General features: G+C 45.3%; 1 protein-coding gene across 2 annotated transcripts in view; it reads right to left on the bottom strand.

Moving 5' to 3' along the window:
• Nucleotides 1–23,912, bottom strand: part of TRAPPC11 (trafficking protein particle complex subunit 11) — a 626,226-nt gene that overhangs the window by 474,455 nt on the left and 127,859 nt on the right. For both annotated transcript variants that reach the window (XM_085641890.1, XM_085641891.1), the window contains exons 10-11: nt 16,987–17,134; nt 16,563–16,656 (exon numbers count right to left, since the gene is read on the bottom strand). In XM_085641890.1, coding sequence (XP_085498016.1) covers nt 16,563–16,656; nt 16,987–17,134 — 242 coding nt within the window. The remainder of the gene's footprint in view (nt 1–16,562; nt 16,657–16,986; nt 17,135–23,912) is intronic.

The raw sequence follows: 23,912 nt of genomic DNA, 5'->3' as shown, positions 1-23,912 counted from the left end.
GTCAAGGTGCACCTCAAGAAACGTTTGGCTGAATCTCACCCATTCACTAGGTCTCTAAATAGTTCTTTCATGCAGTCTAGCAAGCTTACTAGCTTAAGTTTTTCCACTTCTCACAAGGGATGCATATACTGGCCAAGAGATTAGGTGGCATTAGCAGTTCAGAGACACAGGCTATCTAAATAAAAACCCTTGTGACCTAAATGGCCAAGTTTCTACAACTCTATCAGGAGGGGCCATAGGAAGGTTATTGTATTCTGTTTGGAGGGCGACGTGTGGACAACCAGACATTCCAGAAAAAGGTGAGAAGACAAAAAAAAAAGGAATCGCCCAGAGCAGGCCTACAGAAAAAGGTTTCTCCTTGCAGCCATGGTTGGGTCCAAAGGGGCCTTATTAAATGTCAGCAAGAGCTCTGACACTGAGGAAAAGAACAGCAATATCTCAGTCGGATTATTATCTACGCAAATATAATGTCAACTCTAATGCATCCTGTGCCTTCTAAAGTACAGTCTTAAAGGAGTAAACCTCCCATGACGCAGAGTCAGAAAGGTAGGGAATGCCAACACTGGCAAATACCTAGGCCACTTGAATTTGCTAAGTTTAGGTAAGTCTATTATCAATAATATAGTGTGGTGGGAGGTTGTCCATCTCTGCTTAGGCACCTTTTATGTGGCAATAGTTTTAGTCTGGTGTTTCCAAGGCATCTGAATCAGAGTCAGAAATCTCCTCCATTAGGCCAAATCTCTGAACGCTGGGGAAGTGCTTGGCCGAGGGTACATAATCATATTTTGCCTTAACCATCACTATTGCCGCACAGATAACTTCCTCCAACTTAAACAGCTTTGTGAGCAGCAACATGGCTGAATCTTTGGGCAGCATCAATAGAGATGCCGAAGTAGGCACTGGTGCAAATGGGAGACTGAGCCTTAACTGGCTTGGATATCGCTGTAGAAGCCGGGGTCGAAGTAACAATCGCAGTTGCCTGAGTCGGTACTGCCATGCAAAAAGGGTCAAGCTCCCCCTTGGCGAGTGTCCCAGAGGGTGTTAAAGCCATCTTGAAAATAGGCAGCACTGCCAGCCAGAAAACCATGGCCTGTCCTGTGCAGGGTCAACCAATGAACCCTGAAAACCCAGTCTCAATTTTTTGGAGCTGTAGTTTTGTCTGATGATGAGGAAGAGTCTGGTATTGGGGCAAATGGAGTCAAGACTCCGGACGGTCTCAAGAGTTTGACTATTTTGTCGAGAAAAAAGAGGACTTCTCCTTCCTATGGCGATTTTCGTGGGAAAAAAATCCTTAGGAGAACGTTCCCTAGGATGATTTACCTCTGATTGAAGCAAAGTGCTCAGTTTCCCCTTGCGGGTTTTAGCTAAATACAAGTTGGCCTCCTGCTCTCTGATGGACTTTGGTTACAAGGAGGAACAAGAGACACAGGCCACAAGTCATGCACCACATGAAGAGGTTACGTTGATGCGAAAGACATTTTCTTGGGGCATCTGCGATAAGGGTTAAACCTTGAAATCTTAGGGGGAGACTTCTGATTTAGTCACTCTTAAAATGTTGAAGAATTTATCAGTGAATCACTGAAAGAGGTCCGGACCCAGATCAATGAGGCTCAGAAAAACAGGCACTGGCATCAGGGTACCAGTTGGCATCTCCTGTACTCATGTCAATGCAGAGCACCAGCTGGGGCCACTTGGCAGCAGTGGTGAGGCATTGTTGGAATAAAGCTTTTGAGTACCAGACTGAAGTCTGCAATGCCAATTTGTAAGATGAGGAATCTGCTGGAAGCTAAATCCTTCAAAAGAAATGGTTACTTATTTGTAGTACTAGGGCCAGATGTACGATGGCCTAAATAGCACCTCACAAATTGCGAGTTTTTTGTGAGGCGCTATTTAGGATGTGCAACAGTGTGTAACACACTATTAGCGATTCCCAATGGAGTCGCAAATAGAGAGTCTCATGAATATTAATGAGCCTCTCGCAATTTGCAACCCGATTGGGAATGGCAGGCCCTCCCAGGTATTGTGGCATGCTGGGCTCAGCAGACCAACATGTCTGGCAGTGCTTTTAAATAAAGCAGTTTTTTTTTTTCAAATGCAGTCCATTTTCCTTAAAGGAAAACGGGATGCATTTAAAAAAACTAAATTAAACATTTTTGTTTCAATTTTTTAAGGGCAGGCAGTGGTCCCTGGGACCACTGCCTGCCCTAAAAAATATTTTCCCCTGTGTTTGCAAAGGGGAAGGGGTACCCTGGGGAAGCCCTTCCATTTTGCTACCCCATTACCACCCTCTTGAAGAGGGTGGTAATTTGCGAGTGTTTTGCGCCCGCAATTGCGGACACAAAACATCTATACATAGGGTTGCGCACGCTATTAGGAAGGGAACGCCCCTTCCTAATAGCGAGTCGCAAAACCCTATTTTGCGAGTCACAAAAAATTGCGACTCACAAAATAGGTTTTGTACATACCCCATGCCATTTATGCAAGCGCAAACGGGTTCTCAAACCTGTTTGCGCATGCAAAAATTGGTCGTACATCTGGCCTCTAGTTCTGAATCACAGAAATCTACAATGAAGTGATACATGCTTCAGGGTTTTCAAGCATTCCACAAAGTCTTGAGTCATCCCTGTTCCTAAGAGTTGTTTTACACATCTTTTGGTAGATATTGCAGTCTTTCACTATGAGATCAATCAATCAATCAGGGCCAGGTGAAGCGCAGCTACTCACCCGCAAGTGTCTCAAGGTGCTCGGGGAGGGAGCGGGGGGCAGTAGAAAAACACACACTACACAAAGATCTTGTAATCGTCTGACACTGCATTTTTTCTGCCATAGGAGGGACATTTCTCAAATAGACACAGCATTTTGAGGAAAACTCTAAATGTGGAAAAATATTATCTCAGTTGTTAAAAACATTGAGTGAAAATGAAATTTTGTTTCTAGGACATAGTTTTGAAGAAGATCCTTCTTGCAGGAGCCAGAATAAATAACTGGGGTGAGGCCAACTGCCAGTCAAAACATCATGGGTAGCGGGGCTTTCTCGTGTTAAAGGGACAGGACTCTTCACTCTGTGTTACATTAGAAGTCTATCAAGTTACTAAACCCTTGCACATTCTAACCTGCACATAAGCTGTTGAAATGTAGTTTTGAAATGTTGTCAGGATGAACCTGCTGTTTCACACATTTAGGCTTCTGCTTTCATCCAGCGGACAAATGGATTCTTCACGCCCTGTGTTATATTACATGAACAAAATATCTGTGGTAAAGTGCTTCGGATCCATGCAGACGGCAGGAGATCATTCAAGCATTTATGGCTATCAATGAACATCCTACGATGTAGAAAAGTATTCTCCATGAAGAAGGGACATAGAAAAGCGTTTTGCTGACTCCTGAGATGGAACAAAACTCTGTCAGGTGCTCGATTTAATATGCCTTGTGTATAGAATAAGCCATTTTTTACTGAACTAGTAACTGGATTTTAACAATTGTTTAGAACTGATTAAACTGATTGACATCGGTCTCAACTAACAGACACCTTTTGGCAAAGATGTGGGAGAACTTCTTGACCACTACGGATATGAATGTTTCAATCCAAAGGGCTCTATCTTCATGCCATCTTCACTCAGCCACTACATGAAGCCCCTCAGCCTAATTTGAAGACTCAAGATATCAGTATGCATCAATACGCTGATGACAACCAGCTTTTTCTGGAAACATTCTCTACTGATGACTTAGCCAGTCCTGGAAACTGTCTTACACTTCTACTTCTAAAAACTTGGATGAAAGAAAATGTTTTTCTTCTCAACCATTTGAAGACCAAATTCCTAGTATTATGCGACTACCACAAGCAAATGTGACTCATCCATCCTAAATGTACTAACCCTGGACAGCTTCTATCCCACACATCCACAACTCCTAAATCCTTAGTATTCGCATTGGACACAACTCACTCTCGTTATCACACACAAAAATAAAAAGTCCAAAGTGACAAGCGTCAATCTACAAAATCTAAAGAAAGCATGCCGACTCATCTCACATGACCTGTCATCTGATGATTGGACTTTGGGAATGCTGTACTGGCTTGTGTGCCTTCCCTGTTCAAAGCTGATGATTGGACTTTGGGAATGCTGTACTGGCTTGAAATCCGTGGGTGCACTCAGATATAATTTTTGAAAAGGGGACAAAATTCTGAATTTAACCAATAATCATTTATGTAGTTCACTAATGGCTTTCCCAAAGAGAATAATTGTTGAAATCAAGGAACAGTTAAAGTAAGGCTGGAAAAACAAAAACAGATGAGAAAGTTTTCCTCTGTACCTTTTTGCACTTGTGCACAATGACTTACATTTGTAAGTAAAGAAAATTTAAGAATTCAGTAGATAATAACAAATATTCTATTCCATGTTCTCACACTTGTCTCTATAAAAGTGGTACCCGAGTGGGCCTATCGCAATGGATATTAAAGGCCCAAAACATACAATAGCAACACCATGATTTCTATTTGAATGTCATTGCTTTTTGGAATGGGAATAGCTACAGGGTTTGGGCTGAGTATTGGCTGGTGCCCAAGGTCTCATGCCAACCCCAGGAATTTTCAAAAGCTAGACACTCCATGGAATCCAGAGTGGTGAGGCAAGCTTGGACCCCACCACTTTATCTTACCAGGGATGCCTTACAAATGTCAATGTTTGGATGAAAATCATAGAACTTCTTTACATTTCTGTGAAGGAAAGTTGAGAAATTTGCAAGGATTGACAAAAGTTCTACCACTCAGCGTTCCCACATTTCTCGTGATCAAAACAGTACAAGACTTGTGTGGGTGGGCCAAGGTACCAATAAAAAAAAAAATCACAAAAGAAACAAAAAAATCATCACAAAACCGGTGCTTAAGTATGTCAGAAAAAACATGTTAATTCCAGTAAGAAGTCCAGAGATGTGTCCATGAATGCAAAAACAATGGGTATACTAAAATGATAAAACCAGGACAATTTGATCTTTCTACCCCTTTAAGAAATTCAAGTTTTATTTCTAAAACTGTGCAGTAGTTATCCTCTGTCTTTCCCACTCCGCCAACCTTCCTGGACAGTGTGCAAATATGCTTAGTTGGCAAGAAAAGAGTAGACAAGGGCAAAACCATCAAGGGCCATATCATGATGGACTTCTCTGAAGCAGAGCCGAGTGTCTGTTTTATGTGCATGCAGGGCATATAGTAAATTCATTTAACCCAGTATTTCTCAGAGTTAGAGCTTTATTTTCAGATAGCTAACTTAGAAAGTGGTAAACCTGCCCACGGTTTCCAAGCAGCACTATCTAAAAATAAAGCTCTAACTTCAAGTAATATCAGGTTAAATTAATTAACTTTACGCCCTGCAGGAGTTGCACCAGAAAAGCCCATCATAAGAAGGTCTAAAGTGGCCCAGTCAAGTATAGCATAAGTATTGTGAGGGATATAAATACAGCTACCACAGCCTGACCAGAAACAACTGGAGGAGTTGGCGGTAGGGTTGAACCAGAACTTTACCTCCCGTGACCCTCAGAATAAGTATGCCCATGTCTGTGCCCACCTACAGAGAATGAAAGGTAGCATCTTCCCCCACAAAGACAAATGTGATCTCTCAACTGCCTAATTATTGGGGCTGACCCATCCTCACGGTCTCTTCTACACTAACGGATAACACCATACAGCAATCAGCAAACCAAACGAACAAGTTACTTACCTTCGGTAACGCTTTTTCTGGTGGATACAGTATCTGCCTGTGGATTCCTCACCTTGTGAATATCCTCTGCGCCAGCAACATTCGGAAACTTTTGTAGCAGTCCACGCCGATGACGTTGAAGACGACGTCACAGAGACACGGCTCCGCTCGCGACTCCGCTGACATCACCGGCTCCATAAGAAGACCTCGTCGGCGTGATGACGTCAGTTCCGCCCTTTTTTCTGTGCCTTCGAGGCACACGGACGGACTAACAACAATATATACACAGTATACACAGTACATAATATACAAATCAACACACACAGTGTGGAAAATAAATAGAAAGGCAAAAGAAATAACAATGCCTTTAACAGCAACAAATACATTTTGAAACACCATTAGTAGAATTGTAGGTATACAAGGGTGGACAACGGGGAGGCGGGTGGGTCAGTGAGGAATCCACAGGCAGATACTGTATCCACCAGAAAAAGCGTTACCGAAGGTAAGTAACTTGTTCTTCTGATGGATACATCTGCCAGTGGATTCCTCACCGTGTGAATAGATTCCCACAGCAGTCCCCACTCCCGGAGGAGGGTGTCCACCCTTCTATACCAGAAAGTCCTGAAGGACGGAACGAGCAAAGTGTCCGTCCCTCCTCACCTCGGAATCCAAGCAGTAATGCTTTGCGAAAGTGTGAAGGGAGGCCCAAGTTGCCGTCCTACAAATGTCCTCCACAGGAACACCTCTAGACAAAGCAGAAGTGGAAGACTTAGCTCTAGTGGAATGAGCCCTTAAATCCTCTAGAGGTTCCTTACCGGCCAAAGAGTAGCGTATCTTGATGCACAAGACAATCCATCTGGAAAGGGTGCGCTTGTGCACCGCTCTGCCTTTCCTGCAGCCAACAAAGCCCATGAAGAGCTGGTCATCAACCCGAAAGTCTTTTGTCCTGTCAAGGTAGAAGCTCACCGCCCTCTTAGGGTCCAAGCGGTGAAGTCTCTCCTCCTCCTTGGAAGGGTGAGGATAGAAGGTAGGAAGGGTAATGGACTGCCCCTGATGGAAAGGAGTTACCACCTTTGGCAGAAAAGCAGCCCTGGTCCGGAGCACCATTCTTTCAGCATGAATGATCAAGAACGGGGGTTTTGAACTCAGAGTTTGAAGCTCACTTACCCTCCTTGCCAAGGTGATCGCAATGAGACAAACCGTCTTGAAAGACAACAATCTCAAGGGACACTTGTGCAAGGGCTCGAAGGGAGAACCCGTAAGATAAGTTAAGACAAGGTTTAAGTCCCATTGAGGCACAATAAAAGGAGTAGGAGGAAACTTGTTTGTAAGGCCCTTTAGAAATCGTAAAACAATAGGTGATTTGAACAAAGACGGCTGATCCGGCAAACAACGGAAAGCCGACAAAGCCGATAAGTATCCCTTTACAGTGGCCACAGCAAAGCCTTGCTGAGCAAGAGAAAGGGCAAACTGCAGAATGTCAGATAAACGAGCCTTTAAAGGATAATTTGACTTCTCTCCACACCAGAGAACAAATTTAGACCACCTATAGGAATAGATAGATTTAATGGAATGACGTTTGGCAGGCAAAATTACACCTACCACATCCGGGGCGAGAGAGAAAGAATTCAGGTTGCCCCGTTCAATCTCCAGGCATGAAGGTGTAAGCTCTGGAGGTGGGGGTGTAGAACCTGCCCCTCCGACTGCGAGAGGAGGTCTGCCCTCAGAGGGAGACGGAGCGGAGGGCACAAGGAGAGGTGGAGAAGATCTGTGTACCACACCCTTCTTGGGCAATCCGGGGCGATCAATATGACTTGGGCCCGGTCTTGGCGAATCTTCCTCAGAACCTGAGGAATCAAGGGTATGGGAGGAAACGCGTAAAGGAGATGTGAGTCCCATCTCAACTGAAACGCGTCCCCCAAAGCTCCCTGCAATGAATACTGGAGACTGCAGTGAGCGTTCTCGTGAGTGGCAAACAGGTCCACCCGAGGAGTTCCCCACATCCGAAAAACATGACGGACCACCTCCGGATGAAGCCTCCACTCGTGGTCGGAGGAGAACTGCCGACTGAAACTGTCTGCACGCACGTTCAGAACCCCGGCCAGATGATTTGCCATCAGACAAATCTGATGATCCTGAGCCCAGGACCAGAGACGCAGAGCCTCTCTGCAGAGACAATGCAAACCCACTCCTCCCTGCTTGTTGACATACCACATCGCAGTAGTGTTGTCCGTCAGGACTTGAACCGACTGACCGCGAAGGGAAGGGAGTAAGGCCTTGAGCGCCAAACGTATCGCCCGCAAATCCAGAAGGTTGATGTGAAGCAACCTTTCCTCTGGAGACCAAAGACCCTTGATCTCCAGATCCCCCAGATGAGCACCCCACCCTAAAGTGGATGCATCCGTTATTACTGTGGCCACCGATGGAGGTAGATGGAAGGGCTTTCCTTGAGACAGATTGCCCTCCACACTCCACCAAGACAGATCTGCCGCAGCTTCTCTGGAGATCCTCAGACTCCCTGAGATCTCCTTTGTGCTGATACCACTGCCTGCGGAGGCACCACTGGAGCACCCTCATGTGCCAGCGTGCATGGTTGACCAACAGAATGCAGGAAGCAAACAGACCGAGCAGGCGAAGGACCTTCAGGACTGGAACAACCGCTCCATTGTAAAATAAAGGAATCAATTCCTGTATATCGAGAATCCTCTGTGGAGGTGGGAATGCCCGACACACAGTAGTGTCCAGTACCGCACCAGGTGAGATTTGGGCACATTTATCGAGAAACCCAATTTGTACAACAGCGGAGTTGTATCCTGCAGAGGATGAAGCACCTTCTCTGGCGACTCCGCTTTGATCAGGCAGTCGTCCAGATAGGGGAAAACTGAAATCCCCGACCTTCTGAGATGGGCTGCCACCACTGCCATCACCTTCGTGAAGACTCGAGCTGCAGTAGTAAGACCAAATTGAAGGACCGCAAACTGATAATGCTGCGACCCTACCGTAAACCGGAGATACTTCCTGTGCGACTTCAGGATGGGGATGTGAAAATACGCATCCTGCAAGTCGATCGACACCATCCAGTCCTCCTGATTCAGCGCTTGAAGAACCTGCGCAAGGGTGAGCATCTTGAACTTCTCTTGCTTCAGATAAAGATTCAAGATCCTGACGTCCAATATCGGACGCAATCTGCCGGAATCAGAAAAATACCGGGAGTAGCATCCCTGACACCGCTCCTGCTCTGGAACCACCTCTATCGCACCTTTCTCTAGTAACTTCAGGACTTCCTCCTGTAGGAGAAGACGGTGGTTCTCTGAGCAAGCCCCTTGGCAAGGAGGGTAATTTGGAGGAAATTCCCGAAAGGGAAGGGCATACCCATTTGCTACAAGATCTAGAACCCAAAAGGTCTGTAGTAACCAATTCCAAATCTTGTAGAAAATGGGTAAGCCGGCCCCCCACAGGACCAACATGATCCAGAATGGTGGATCTAGGGCTGCTTTGCAGTGGTGGGAGGGGCTGAGGAAGAGGAGGAAGAGGAGGAGGAGAGCTGACGGCCACAAGCGCGACCCCTGCTTCTGCCTCTGTACCCCTTATACAGAGTGCTCTGCTGTTGCTGCTGTTGCTGCTGGGACTGCCGGTAAGTACGAAAGGTTGCCGTTCCGAAACCCCTGTACCTCTTGAACGATCCCCTTGACTGGGATTGAAGGCCCAAAGATTTAGCCGTAGCCTTACTTTCTTTAAAACGTTCAAGTGCAGCATCCGCCTTCTTGCCAAAGAGTCCGGAGCCATCAAAAGGCAAGTCCACCAGCATTGATTGAACATCAGGGGAAAATTCCGATGACTTAAGCCACGCGCTCCTCCTAGTGGCAACAGAAGATCCCATGACTCTTGCTACCAAGTCAGCTGTGTCCAATCCACTCTGTATCACCTGACGCGCTGCCGCCTGGGCATCCGAAAGGACCTCATTAAAACCAACCCTATCCTTCTCTGATAGTTTTGGAGCTAGCTGCTTCGCTGAATCCATGAGCGCATGAATATAGCGTCCCAAGAGGCAAGTGGCATTCGTATATTTAAGGGCTATGCTGGCCGAAGAAAAGACCTTCTTGGCTGACTGATCCAGTTTTTTAGCCTCCCTGTCACTCGGGACCTGGGGAAACGAACCTGTAGATTTCCGTGAACATGCCGCCTGGACCACCAGACTCTCAGGAGATGGGTGAGAAGTTAAAAATTCTGTGTCCCCCGGAGCTGCCCTATACCTCCTGGCAATGGTTTTCGAAACTGCCGGAGCAGAAAAGGGTTTACGCCACACCTCCATCACTGGCTCTATGGCAGCTTTGTTAAAGGGAAGTAAAGGCTCAGAAACAGTAGTGGGAGAGTGCAGCACCTCCGTTAAAATGTTCGGCTTGAATTCAGCTGAAGGCAACTGCAGGTCTAAAAGTTCAGCTGCTTTTCTTATGACCGCATGGTATGGTGACACATCCTTTGAAGGTGCATCAGAAGGAGGAGTAATCTCCCATTCAGGAGACAAGTCCAGGCCACTAGCCTTCTTCAACTCCTCAAAAACATCATCTGACTCCATGAGCTCCCCTTCTTCTACTTCCTCCATTAGGTATCTTTGCTCATCCAACACACTCTGAGCCTCCCTCCTAGACCGGATTCTTACAACCGGCATCGGCGGCGCCGTGATCGAATCCGACGGCGTCGAACGTGGATCCACAGGAGCAGCCGGCGTCGAGCGAGGTCGAGTCGGCGCCGGTGAAGAAGGGAGCGGCGTCGACGTCCTCGGCGCCGGTAGATGCCAAGATGGCGTCGCCGGAAAAAATGGCATGAAGGGGGCCTGAGGATAGGCTTGAGGAACCCCCAAACTGAAGGCCATAGGACCCATAGGTGCACCAGAGGGGTACATGGCTCTGGAGAATACCCCGTACATTGAATTAAGATAATGCGTGGGGTCCTGACCTGGTCCAGGGAATGCAGGATACTGCTCAGGCATCACCTGACTCGGGCTACCCGGCGCCGACGGTGGAATCTGCGGAGCCGAAGGCTCACCCGGAACTGGAAGCTCCTCAACCGGTGCCGGGGACGAAGCCGGAGCTGGAGATGGACCCGGCGTCGGAGATGGAGCCGGAGCATGTTCCGGTGAAGCCACAGGTGAAGACAGGCCAACAGGTGAATCCGGAACGGGTGAGGGAGATACAAAGTCCTTACGGCGTCGAGTGGGCGACTTCGATCTTGGAGCCGTACTCTTATCTGAGTGACGCCGAGAGGAATGCCTCCTCTTCTTGTGCTTCCTGGATTTGGAAGCATGCCCCGAAGTCGACGCCGACCTCGATCTTGACCCCGTCCTCGAATCTCTCCGGCCTCTTTTCTCTTTCTTCATCCTCGTGATGAAGAGCTTTGCTTCTGTCTCCTTGAGAGCCTTGGAACTCATCTTGCGGCAGCAAGAACATCCCTCTACATCATGGTCCGATGACAGGCACCATACGCAGTCGTCATGTGGAGCCGTAATGGACATATGCTTCCCACATTCACAACAGGGTTTGAATCCTGACTTCTTTGTCGACATTTTCACAGAAGAAGACAAGGAGAAGCAGTAGAAAAAAATAAAGTAACAGTGAAGCTACAGATAGAGATTCCCGAAATCCGTTGGCGTCGACGGCGCGGAAAAAAGGGAACGGACGTCATCACGCCGACGAGGTCTTCTTATGGAGCCAGTGACGTCAGCGGAGTCGCGAGCGGAGAGGTGTCTCTGTGACGTCGTCTTCGACCTCATCGGCGTGGACTGCTACAAAAGTTTCCGAATGTTGCTGGCGCAGGGGATATTCACAAGGTGAGGAATCCACTGGCAAATGTATCCATCAGAAAGTGCATTCTTAGACTAATGTAAAAGCTAACTAGTCCATACTTGTGTTCCTCTCACTCCCTCAAAGCCATGCAGTAGACCACTGCAGCTTTGGTCACTAATGTCAATAAACAGCTTGCCTAACTTCCATTCTTGGAGTCCCAGCACTTCAGGCAGCATTACACCGACCTTTTGCAGCCACCAAAGCACTGGCGCAGCTGTCAAAGAACTGAAACCTATCATTTATCACCAGTGTCCAAGTCCTTCCAAACTCTGTATCACCACACCAAGGATAGAGCATTACATATGTTGGCTCTGCATGAGCACATTTTGACTTGGCACATATGGAGCACTTTTGATCAAATTAATTATTGCTATTGTACTTTCGTAAAATACATTTGATTCATTGAGGTATTTAGACCTATGTGTTCCTTAGATTCATTCTCTTGAATGAATAAAGTATATATGCAACAAAAATTGTATATGACACAATAACTTGTGCTTATGCACTATAAGTTGCCCAGGTTCTAAGGAACACAGTGTTACCCCATTTATGCTTAAGGCTCTGAACGTTCAGCAGATGTTTTGTTGAATCACAAAGAATCTGCTAACCAAAGAAGACTTTGCAAGGATACCACTTCTGCTACAGATATCACTTAACCCAGACTGCAAAGAATCCAAGGTGAAACTGGCTACATTTCTTCCTTGGAGATTGGGGGAGTGGGGGGGGAGTGGGTTATAGTGAGACAAATTGAGGCTGCATCCCCACAGCAAGCAACTAACACTAGCATCCACTGGGCAATCAAGGTAAGGACCTGGGCTTTCCCATGGAACCACATGCACAGCAGTATCCTCAATCTAGTGAAGACCGGTTAATGGACAGCAAGCTCCCCATAAAGAGTCGACAAATCGAGATTACTAATAGGTGGCCTTCCCCCTTCAATAAGATTACCACTGTACACCATGAGGTTTGGAAATTGAACACAAAGTGCCTGCCTCTATTAAGAGAGAGGAAAACAGTAAAAAGACGAGTTGAGTGTCATCGGTGTATGAGATAATGGAGATACCTTGGGATCGGATGATGTTGGCTAGCGCGGTCATGTGGATGTTGAATAGGGTGTGGCTGAGAGACGATCCCTGAGGGACTAGGCAGATCAGTTTCTCTGTCTCTGATATTAAAGGTGGCATTCTAACTCTTTGGGTTCTCCCCGTGAGGAAGGAGCAGATCAAGTCGAGTGCAGGTGTTTGGATGCCTATGAGGTGGAGTCTTCCGATCAGAGTATTGGGGGAGACGATGTTGAAGGCCATGGACAGGTCAAGTAGGATGACGGCTGCTGTTTGTACATGATCCAGGATGGCCCTGATGTCGGTGGCTGCAATGAGTGCTGTGGTTCTTTCTGAAACCTGATTGAGTGTTGTCCAGTAGGTGGTGCAACTTGAGGTAAGTTCAGAGTTGCTTTTTGATGGCCTTATCCTTCACTTTGGCTGGGTTGGGGAGCAGCGATACTGAACAGAAGTTGCACAGCCGGTTCAGGTTCATTGATGCCTGCACTGTCTGACAGAAGCTTCATTACTTCTTGGCACTAGTTTCACACATTCATGACCTGCTTTACTACTGGCAGATAGTAGCATCCCAGGCTTTTAGCAGTGACCTTACTACTGCGGATTTCTGACCCAGCTTGCCTACCACAACTACTGCATTGCACTGAACCGTTGCCTGATAGTAGTTCTGAGAGTTACCTTGCAACTGCCTGACATGGACAAAAGCACTTATTACTTGACCCTGGTATGGCTCGATTCTGAATGCCACCACCAGTCTCTCTGGTAACCATTGTCTAAAACTGATCAAATGCTGGTTTTGCTGCTGCTCAATGCCATTCTTGCTACGGTCTCACACCACTGTCTTTGTTTGCAATTATCTTTCTTGTCGACTATCCAGATTTTCATTCATGTATGGTTAATCATGTAATGGGAAGTTAAGTGATGCCCATTGTAGGAAGGTGGATATCTGACTATGGTTACCCCCAACTTTTTGCCTAGTGTCTAGCTGGTTTTTCGACTTAGTTGGCCTGAGATCCTGCAATTCAGGGTCTCAGGCTGTCTGCTCTCTCTTTAAAATGGACTCCATGTACCCTAGGTACATTCCCAATTGGTAAGGATCACCTTATTGGACCCTGTACAGTGTACCCTAGGTACCCAGGGCATAGGTGTACCCTAGGCCTCCCAGGGGCTGCAGCATGTATTATGCCACCCCTGGTCTGGCCTTCCAATCAGACACAACTGGCTGATCACTCAGCTGGGGCAAGGTCGTGTAATCACCCCTTGTTTAGATATAGTATACCTATATCTACCCTTAAAATAGACACATGTGTACCTATCAGCCACTCCTATGGCAGGCCTTAACAATCCTGGAGGCAGAGTGCTTGGTAACATGTGAGATGGTGCTCTAGCATGAGCTGAGCCTGTCTGCAGCTTTCGGAACCATGTCCTTATAGCTGTTCTATGACATAGCCTACCATATACCTTATAATCTTAAACGGTTATGGTAACTATGGTTTGGCTTTATCAAAACATGTCGTGTAAGGTGTCTAACACTTTGGAATAATACCCCCATACCATTTCTGGTGATGAGGATATTATTCCCCCCTTCTAGAGGGAGAGACATGTTAAAATCCTACTTTGCTGTTTAACTCTAACCAAAGCCTCAGCATCACAAAATGGATGCTGCTGCCACAGACACGAGTCTGACCTCCTGCTGCTGGGAGTGATCCCGGCAAGGGAGGCTTGGACAATAGGTTTCCTGCTTGGGGAGGTGCTAGCACCTCCCCAGACAGACTTTAGTGTATTGGGGCAGGGAGGGCTGAAAGGAATGAGACATGCCTGGGGCACACAAGGTGTCCCATGCATAGTCCAGTTCAAACCGGTGCTGGGGCACTCCAGCCCCAGTCCTGGCGCGAAACTGGACAAAGGGAAGGGGGTGTAACCACCCCCCTCCCAGGTCCCACCCATAAGGCGTGACCTAGCAGGCAACCCAGCCCCCCAGATTAGTATAAGTGTGGTAGCTGGGCCCCAGTAGATTAGATTATCCTGAACCTGCAACTTGAACAGAAACTCTGGACCTTCCACATTCGACGAAAGAAGAAGACTGAAGAATCTCCCTTGTGGCCAAGGAGTGGCTACCCTGTGCAAACAGGAACCATCAAGAGACTTACCCTTTGCTTTGCTGAAGTTCTACGAGGGACCGACTGCAGAGCCTGACCAGAGCCTTGACTTCCAGACTTCTCCGACCCTGATCCACATCCACAGCCGAGCTGAGATCCGTGGAGGCGACGAGAGACGTGGGACCGGCTACCTGGGAAAAGTGGCGAGTATCTTCCAGCGCAGCTTCTGAGGCACCCTCGAAGTTGTGCACCGGGGATTGAGAAGCCCCAACCCCAAGCACCATCTGCACCGACGATCAGCCCCCCACACTCCACGAGTCCTGCGTGGGGCCCTTCTGCATTTTCCTGCTTGCCGCGTCTGTCCGGTTGCTTGCCCGTTGGCTAGCGGCCTTTGCGACGACACACCTTCGAATCTTCACTGCTGGTTTGGCTCCTCCAGACTGGCTCCCGCTCCTCTGCAAAAGAGAAGCACCCCAGACCTTCCTGGTCTGCACCAGAAGCAAGTCCTCCATTCTTCGTGGGTTCCGCTTGCCAAGGCTTGGTGAGTCCTAGTTCGACTTCGACGCCGCCGACAGCAAGAGCCTTCGTGGGACAGCTCGCCTCCTGGTCCTGGTCGTCCTCGACGTCTCCTGGTACACGTGGCTGCTGTGACAAGCTTCACCTCTTCACCTGCAATCTTCACGACATCGCCTGGTTCCTTCCTGGTTCCACGTGGTCACTGGCTAGTGACCTTGACTCTGTCCTTTCTGCTTGCAGGTACCCTTCCTTCTTGATCCCGGCATTGGGATCCACCGGACACTCTGCACTGACTGCCTGTCAGCAACTTTCCTTCAGGCATCCATAGAAGTCCACGACGAAACCCGACGCAAGTTCACACCTATGCACCCGCAGCCCGGGGGCTAGGTAACTTGGGTACTTCGGTGCTCACAAGGGTAGTGACTATCCTAGGGTCTAGATTCCGAGTCTCGACTTTCTAGCTACTCCAGAAGTGTCCTAAAACTGCTTATTTCAAAACTGTACTATTTCTATCGGTTATACGCATTGCGCGTGAGTGTTTCCACTCTGCACCTAAATCCCGTGGGCCTCCCACTTCCTAACTGTTGGTAGTGTAGTGTAGCCCCAGCGATTCCTTAGGCCTAGGCCTATTCTATTTCCGTGACAGTGGTCCTTATACCACTTCTTTAGTATATGGTTTACGTGGCCCCTAGGGCCTAACTGTATTACTTACCTGTGTGACTTAATGTATGCTTAAATAAGACTGTGTTGTACTTACCTCGAATCTCATAAAGAGTGCTGAGGGTTTGACTAGAATAAATACACTTTATTTTATATATATATCTGTTGTGGTGTCCTTTCATTTGGTATTCAAGGGATTATATATGGTATCACAGCTGGCTTCACATGCCATTCAGAGTTTAGCCTAAGACTGCTCTTGTCCATGCTACCACTAGGATAGCTGGTCTATAAGGTTGACTTTACAACCAATCACCATAAGGGTTGTTTGGACTGATATAAGGTGTACACTAGAACTAGTGACATCATACATCAGGCCAACTTCTCACACCCATTACTTACAGTGGTAATTAACCTCATGTTTGTGGTTAAAGAAATACAATAAACATACTAAAGCAATAGACTATAAGGCCAATCGTACTGCATTTGTAAATGCTTGTTTATTTGAGGGCCCCAAGGTATCCTAATTGAGTGGTCTGATGAGGGAGACAGACCAATTCAGTATGTTCATTGAAATATAAATAAAGACATACAATATTCATGTTTGCAGGGACAACACATAATGATTCCATGTTCTTCAGTCTGATTAGATTATTTACAAAGTAACAATTCCTATGTCAATAAAAAAGTAACACATACTCAATATTCCCTGCCGCCAGGGTCTTTGGCCATAGAAGTCCAGCGTACCATTTGGAGTCTCCAGTGGGTCAGGATTAGGGTACACTGCAGAGGCCTACAAAAATGGTGCGAAAGTGTCAATACACAAGGTATTTGTGATTTTATTTTTTCTCGTAGCGGTACCTTTCAAATTTTTTGACTATTACCAACAATTTGCATAAATGTAATTATTATCCTATATATATATATATATATATATATATATATATATATATATATATATTACATTTAGAATAGGTCTTCTCTATGGCTGTGTAAGTAGTCTCTGCAAAAACACAACTGGGCCAGTTTATAAAAATATATATATACATTTGGGAATGAAGCTGGTAAACATATTGAGACTGTCAGAGTACGAAACAACTCCACATCTGAAATAGACACTTACGTCATGGTTGCAGAGTTGACTGGCAAGCAGCTTACGTTCTTGGGCGTAGTATGCAGCCTGCTGGTAGTAGAAACCTGGATTCTGAGTCTGAATAGCCGTCAAACCCAACTTTATAGCTTCATCAAATAAGTCTCCAAATGCTTGGAACCTTTGAAACGCGAGATGTTACAGAATGATTTGGGGGTTCTCTCCCTTATTAATTTTGCCATACTTTGTAAAGATGATACAGATTGAGTAAAAGTGAAAATTGTTGCTTTGAAATACACCTTTAAGAGGAATTGCCCTTAATATTTTTCTCACACAACGAAAACAGAGGCCAGGATTCCACAAAGAATACATTATACACCAAGTTAAATTGACAGCTACAGTCGAAGATAGTCACGGACACCCGTAAACAGCACAAAAAAGAGAATCAAGAAACTGCAGTTATCTGGAGAACAGTCTAACAAAGAAGGCAGTAGGAGAACCAAAAGAAATATTTGGGAGAAAAAAAAAAGATTCTCTTCCACGGAATCCTCATCAATAGTCATAAGCACATGAATATTCCCACCCTTGCGCGGGGACCCCGGAAACATATGTGGAAACCATATATGTAGCTATATATATATATATATATATATATATATATATATATATTACCTACTGGCGGTCGCCAGTAGGTAGTTATAGTTAGGACCACGTTTCCATAGGAAATCCGCAACATTCTATTTTGAATAACTTTGGCGCCGGTTGACGAATCCTCGCGAATTTTTCAAAATAGGTGGGGCGCTACGCTCCGCTCCTACCCTGAAAGTCTCGGGGGGATTCGTCAAGCGGGGGCTGAGATAAAAGGGGGGTCCCAAAACGCGTTTTTCCCATGCATTTTTCCATAGGACCTTTAGACACAGCTACAGCCCGAACGGCTGAACAGAATTACTTGAAATTTGGCAGAGAGGTAGTCCTCAGGTCAAGGAAGTGCCTTTTGTAGGTTTGGTGTAAATCTGTTCAGTAGATTCTGAGAAAATAGCCTTTAAATCAATATATATATCTGAGCCAGCTTACGGTGCGCTTACCGTACGCGTACGGTGGCGTGCGCGAGCGCGATTCTGATTGTCCCTTAGATCTTAGTAAACATTCGAATCGGTCGAAACCAGGAAGCGGCGGCCGCCATTTTCTCTCTCGCACTCTGACAGGGGGTTGAAAAACCAAGTGCAAAAACATGTAAAGGGGCTGTTTACACAGCTCCCAAGCACCTAGCCATGTCGAGGGAGTCCCCAACGATCCCCCAAGTGAAAAAAGGCAATTTTAATTTTTTCGAAAATTTCGCCGATTACGCTTACCGTACGCGTACGGTAAGAAATAATAAAAAATAAAAAAAATATCCACATTCTCCCCACCCCGTGTGCAAAAGGTGCCCGAAGCGCACCTTTTGTGCATGGCTTATTGGAGCTAAACAAAACATATATTTTACCTGTCACAACGATGCTCATCATATGTCCTCTATGTGCGCACGGTGCACGAAGCGCATCGTGCGTTCATGGCCCATCTAGCGTAACGTGGGCACGCGGTGCGCGAAGCGCACCGCGTGCTCACTGTGCGCGCACGGTGCGCGAAGCGCACCGTGCGCGCACGGAACGAACTGCGTTAAGTGGGCGCGCACGCCACAAATGGCGTAAAGTAACTTAGCATTTAAAAAACCGTACAAATTCACTGAAAAAAACATAGGTTTCACACACGTTATAGTTAGGAATTAGCATTTAAAAAACCTTGCAAATTCACTGAAAAAACCATAGGTTTCACACATGTTATAGTTAGCTGGACATTTTACTGATAAAAAACCAATGAAATTCAAGAGTTGGGGTACCCAAGCACACGTAAAATAAAGTTTGCATAGATTATTACATCAAGTAACAATTGTAACACAATAAGTGATTTTCCGTTCCTTTCTTGTAGCTTTCTTCAATTTAATATTCTTGATTCATAGCAATTTCACAGTCTTCACAGTGGTTTCCAAGCCAACACGTGTTTCGTCGCCTCTAGTAGTATTGTACATGCGACTTGTTCACGGCTAGGTACAAATTGATATGGTAATTTACATTAGTTGAACTGATTATTTAGGAAATTGCATACATTTGTTAACATTGTAAACAAATGTGCTCCCAGGGTAAGTGTCACAAATTATGGGTTATTTTCGTGGGAGGTGGTATCCCAAGGCTATAGTGTACTTAGCATGCACCGTGAGGTCAGGTGAGTACTAGCCTTATAATATCCGTTTGTGACCAATCAGATACATGTAGCTTTAGCGTGAGTGTGGTGTGTAGTGAAAATACACATATGTGATAGAAATCCGTTTTTTTGTGATGTCTACTGATAAAGCATGCGATATGCAGAGCCAAAGACCCAGGTAGGTGGTAATGGGCAGTTGCAAATCATATAACATCAATGTGGGGTATGTTAAGCTGAAAAGTTATTAACTCGAAGGTATGAGCAAACTGACCTGCACACTGTCTAATTATCAGTATCTGCAATGAGTAAAAAAAGGAAAAAAGAAAAAGTACATGTGGCCATGAGTACCCACGTAAGGGGACACTGAGATCATAATAATCGTCACAGGCATATGCCAGGGAGAGATACATACTTAAGGTATGACGATAATTCCGGGTCATACAGTCATGCGACGGGGGGGCCCGGTCCTTGTAAGGTAAACAATTTCGGTTGGTGGCTGTGCTCAGTATAACAGCAAAGATCCCATCTACGGTCAACGAGACAAAATAATAGGATCCGTGTAAGGAAACACTATTTAAATTAATAGGTGGTCAAAAGGACCCAATATGCGCGTCCCGAGTGCTGCTAGTTACTCTCTTACCTCCGAGTAGTGGAGAGTACGTCCGTAATATGAGACTGCCCCCATCCGCGTCTGGCTCCAATTCGAGTTGCCGGTAGAGAACACTCGGCATGTATTTGACTCGGAATCGGAAGTCACATGACCGGAAATCGGTCATGTGTACTAACACAATGCAGGTAAATGCAGGCGCCATGTCTAGGACTGTTTAGAATGGCAACATCAATGTGTATAGGCGATCAGAATATGGTCATGTACATCGTGTGGGTAATTCAAGACGTACATATTTACTTGCGTGTATGAAACGATAATAATCCCGAAACAGCGAAGAAAGTATGTTCGGGTGTTCATAAAGATGATAATGTTAGTAATCGTATCCTATAATATCCATGGATACGTAATAAATCTCAAAGGCCATTATCAGAATGTCGAAACTAGGTCAATCCAAAATAAAACTTCTGGTTGCAGCAATATGTGATAGAAAGGCGGCGGCCATCTTGGGTCAGGATGTGCCCCCGTTTAGATTAATAGGAGAAAAAAGCGGCAGTGAAGCGCTGGGGTCAGTTTAACTCGATATTTGACATGAACTTATATATATGAAGGGCTAAACATACCACTGTGTGTAATTTAGTGAAAATATGTAAATTAAGGTTTTCAGTGGCTAAGGTGCAGGGATGAGTGACATCTTAAAACGTAATATACGCATCTGTTAAAACACTTAAATAGCATATGTACAACATTTATGCAGTTATCAAAGATACTTCATTACTGTGTATACATCTCCTGTCATGTATACACAGTAATGAAGTATCTTTGATAACTGCATAAATTTTGTACATATGCTATTTAAGTGTTTTAACAGATGCGTATATTACGTTTTAAGATGTCACTCATCCCTGCACCTTAGCTACTGAAAACCTTAATTTACATATTTTCACTAAATTACACACAGTGGTATGTTTAGCCCTTCATATATATAAGTATTCTCAACAACTTCTGAAGTTCGCTGATATAGACTATTTACAGCTTATGCCCAATTCCTCAAGGTTTATGCCAGCTCTGCCACTTTATGGGCAATATACCCATCCCCCAAGGGGCCCAATCATTGCCCTTATAGATAGTATTAACATTTAGAAGAGCCTGTATATAACTTCAGATTAAATCTGATATACGCCTATCAGCTCGAATACATACTTTGCTAACCACATTTGGCTTTTCTGTGTTCATGTCAAATATCGAGTTAAACTGACCCCAGCGCTTCACTGCCGCTTTTTTCTCCTATTAATCTAAACGGGGGCACATCCTGACCCAAGATGGCCGCCGCCTTTCTATCACATATTGCTGCAACCAGAAGTTTTATTTTGGATTGACCTAGTTTCGACATTCTGATAATGGCCTTTGAGATTTATTACGTATCCATGGATATTATAGGATACGATTACTAACATTATCATCTTTATGAACACCCGAACATACTTTCTTCGCTGTTTCGGGATTATTATCGTTTCATACACGCAAGTAAATATGTACGTCTTGAATTACCCACACGATGTACATGACCATATTCTGATCGCCTATACACATTGATGTTGCCATTCTAAACAGTCCTAGACATGGCGCCTGCATTTACCTGCATTGTGTTAGTACACATGACCGATTTCCGGTCATGTGACTTCCGATTCCGAGTCAAATACATGCCGAGTGTTCTCTACCGGCAACTCGAATTGGAGCCAGACGCGGATGGGGGCAGTCTCATATTACGGACGTACTCTCCACTACTCGGAGGTAAGAGAGTAACTAGCAGCACTCGGGACGCGCATATTGGGTCCTTTTGACCACCTATTAATTTAAATAGTGTTTCCTTACACGGATCCTATTATTTTGTCTCGTTGACCGTAGATGGGATCTTTGCTGTTATACTGAGCACAGCCACCAACCGAAATTGTTTACCTTACAAGGACCGGGCCCCCCCCGTCGCATGACTGTATGACCCGGAATTATCGTCATACCTTAAGTATGTATCTCTCCCTGGCATATGCCTGTGACGATTATTATGATCTCAGTGTCCCCTTACGTGGGTACTCATGGCCACATGTACTTTCTTTTTTCCTTTTTTTACTCATTGCAGATACTGATAATTAGACAGTGTGCAGGTCAGTTTGCTCATACCTTCGAGTTAATAACTTTTCAGCTTAACATACCCCACATTGATGTTATATGATTTGCAACTGCCCATTACCACCTACCTGGGTCTTTGGCTCTGCATATCGCATGCTTTATCAGTAGACATCACAAAAAAACGGATTTCTATCACATATGTGTATTTTCACTACACACCACACTCACGCTAAAGCTACATGTATCTGATTGGTCACAAACGGATATTATAAGGCTAGTACTCACCTGACCTCACGGTGCATGCTAAGTACACTATAGCCTTGGGATACCACCTCCCACGAAAAGAACCCATAATTTGTGACACTTACCCTGGGAGCACATTTGTTTACAATGTTAACAAATGTATGCAATTTCCTAAATAATCAGTTCAACTAATGTAAATTACCATATCAATTTGTACCTAGACGTGAACAAGTCGCATGTACAATACTACTAGAGGCGACGAAACACGTGTTGGCTTGGAAACCACTGTGAAGACTGTGAAATTGCTATGAATCAAGAATATTAAATTGAAGAAAGCTACAAGAAAGAAACGGAAAATCACTTATTGTGTTACAATTGTTACTTGATGTAATAATCTATGCAAACTTTATTTTACGTGTGCTTGGGTACCCCAACTCTTGACTTTTGTTGCTCTGGCCACAAATCCTTTAGGGAGGCTAGTGGTTCTCCCCTACCCTCTAGCACCGTTACTGATTTAGAATCTCACGAATACCGGGTGCACTCACCACAAGCGCCTATTATCTATTATAAATACCACTGCCCAGCTCAAAAAAACCAATGAAATTCCCCCGTTATAGTTACTGTAGGCAACTATAACTCACGCGACCGTAATCCTCTGCTGATGACATATGTGTCTTTATGAAAAAAAAATATTTGTAATATATGTATAGCTAAAATTTAATGGAAGAAGACATGGGCAAATAAGTGTCTAAATACAGTATTAGCATCAGCAGAGGATTACGGTCGCGTGAGTTATAGTTGCGTACAGTAACTATAACGGGGGAATTTCATTGGTTTTTTATCAGTAAAATGTCCAGCTAACTATAACATGTGTGAAACCTATGGTTTTTTCAGTGAATATATATATATATATATATATATATATATATATATATATATAAATCCCAAATTTGCCCTGAAGCAAGGACGCCCACGCAGAAGAGTGCTTTCTGAAAAAGCTTTTACTTTCAGAACCGGCATTTACACACCAACAGCAAAGTTCCTAACGCGTTTCAAAGCCTGGAGGCTCCTTCATCAGAGGATGGCACTTGTTCCAACTGACAAACTCGCAGGGGCGCCATTTACTGCATGCTCATGTCTTGCCCACGTGGCCCTCACAGGTGAGTCATTATTCAGGCATGCTGGAACCCGTAGTTTATTGTTTGCGAAAAAGTTTCCCCATGTAGGTGCAGTTCGAAAACAGTGTCTTTTCTTTAAAAATAATTTCCAAGTGGACTGGAGTGAAAACGCCAATTCCCTTTCATTCTCCTCAGCTGCGCCGCAAGGTCCGATTCTCTGAGACCTCTTGGCCCCATATTTCAATCCAAGGTGGGGCATCCTTCTCGGCCAGGCTGCCGAGTTAAATAAATCCCAAATTTGCCCTGAAGCAAGGACGCCCACGCAGAAGAGTGCTTTCTGAAAAAGCTTTTACTTTCAGAACCGGCATTTACACACCAACAGCAAAGGGTTCCAGCATGCCTGAATAATGACTCACCTGTGAGGGCCACGTGGGCAAGACATGAGCATGCAGTAAATGGCGCCCCTGCGAGTTTGTCAGTTGGAACAAGTGCCATCCTCTGATGAAGGAGCCTCCCGGCTTTGAAACGCGTTAGGAACTTTGCTGTTGGTGTGTAAATGCCGGTTCTGAAAGTAAAAGCTTTTTCAGAAAGCACTCTTCTGCGTGGGCATCCTTGCTTCAGGGCAA

The sequence above is a fragment of the Triturus cristatus genome, chromosome 2_2, assembly GCF_964204655.1.
Source record: "Triturus cristatus chromosome 2_2, aTriCri1.1, whole genome shotgun sequence".
In the NCBI taxonomy this organism is placed as follows: domain Eukaryota; kingdom Metazoa; phylum Chordata; class Amphibia; order Caudata; family Salamandridae; genus Triturus; species Triturus cristatus.
The sequence above is the reverse complement of the archived record's forward strand: the minus strand, read 5'-3'. Positions and strand labels throughout refer to the sequence as shown.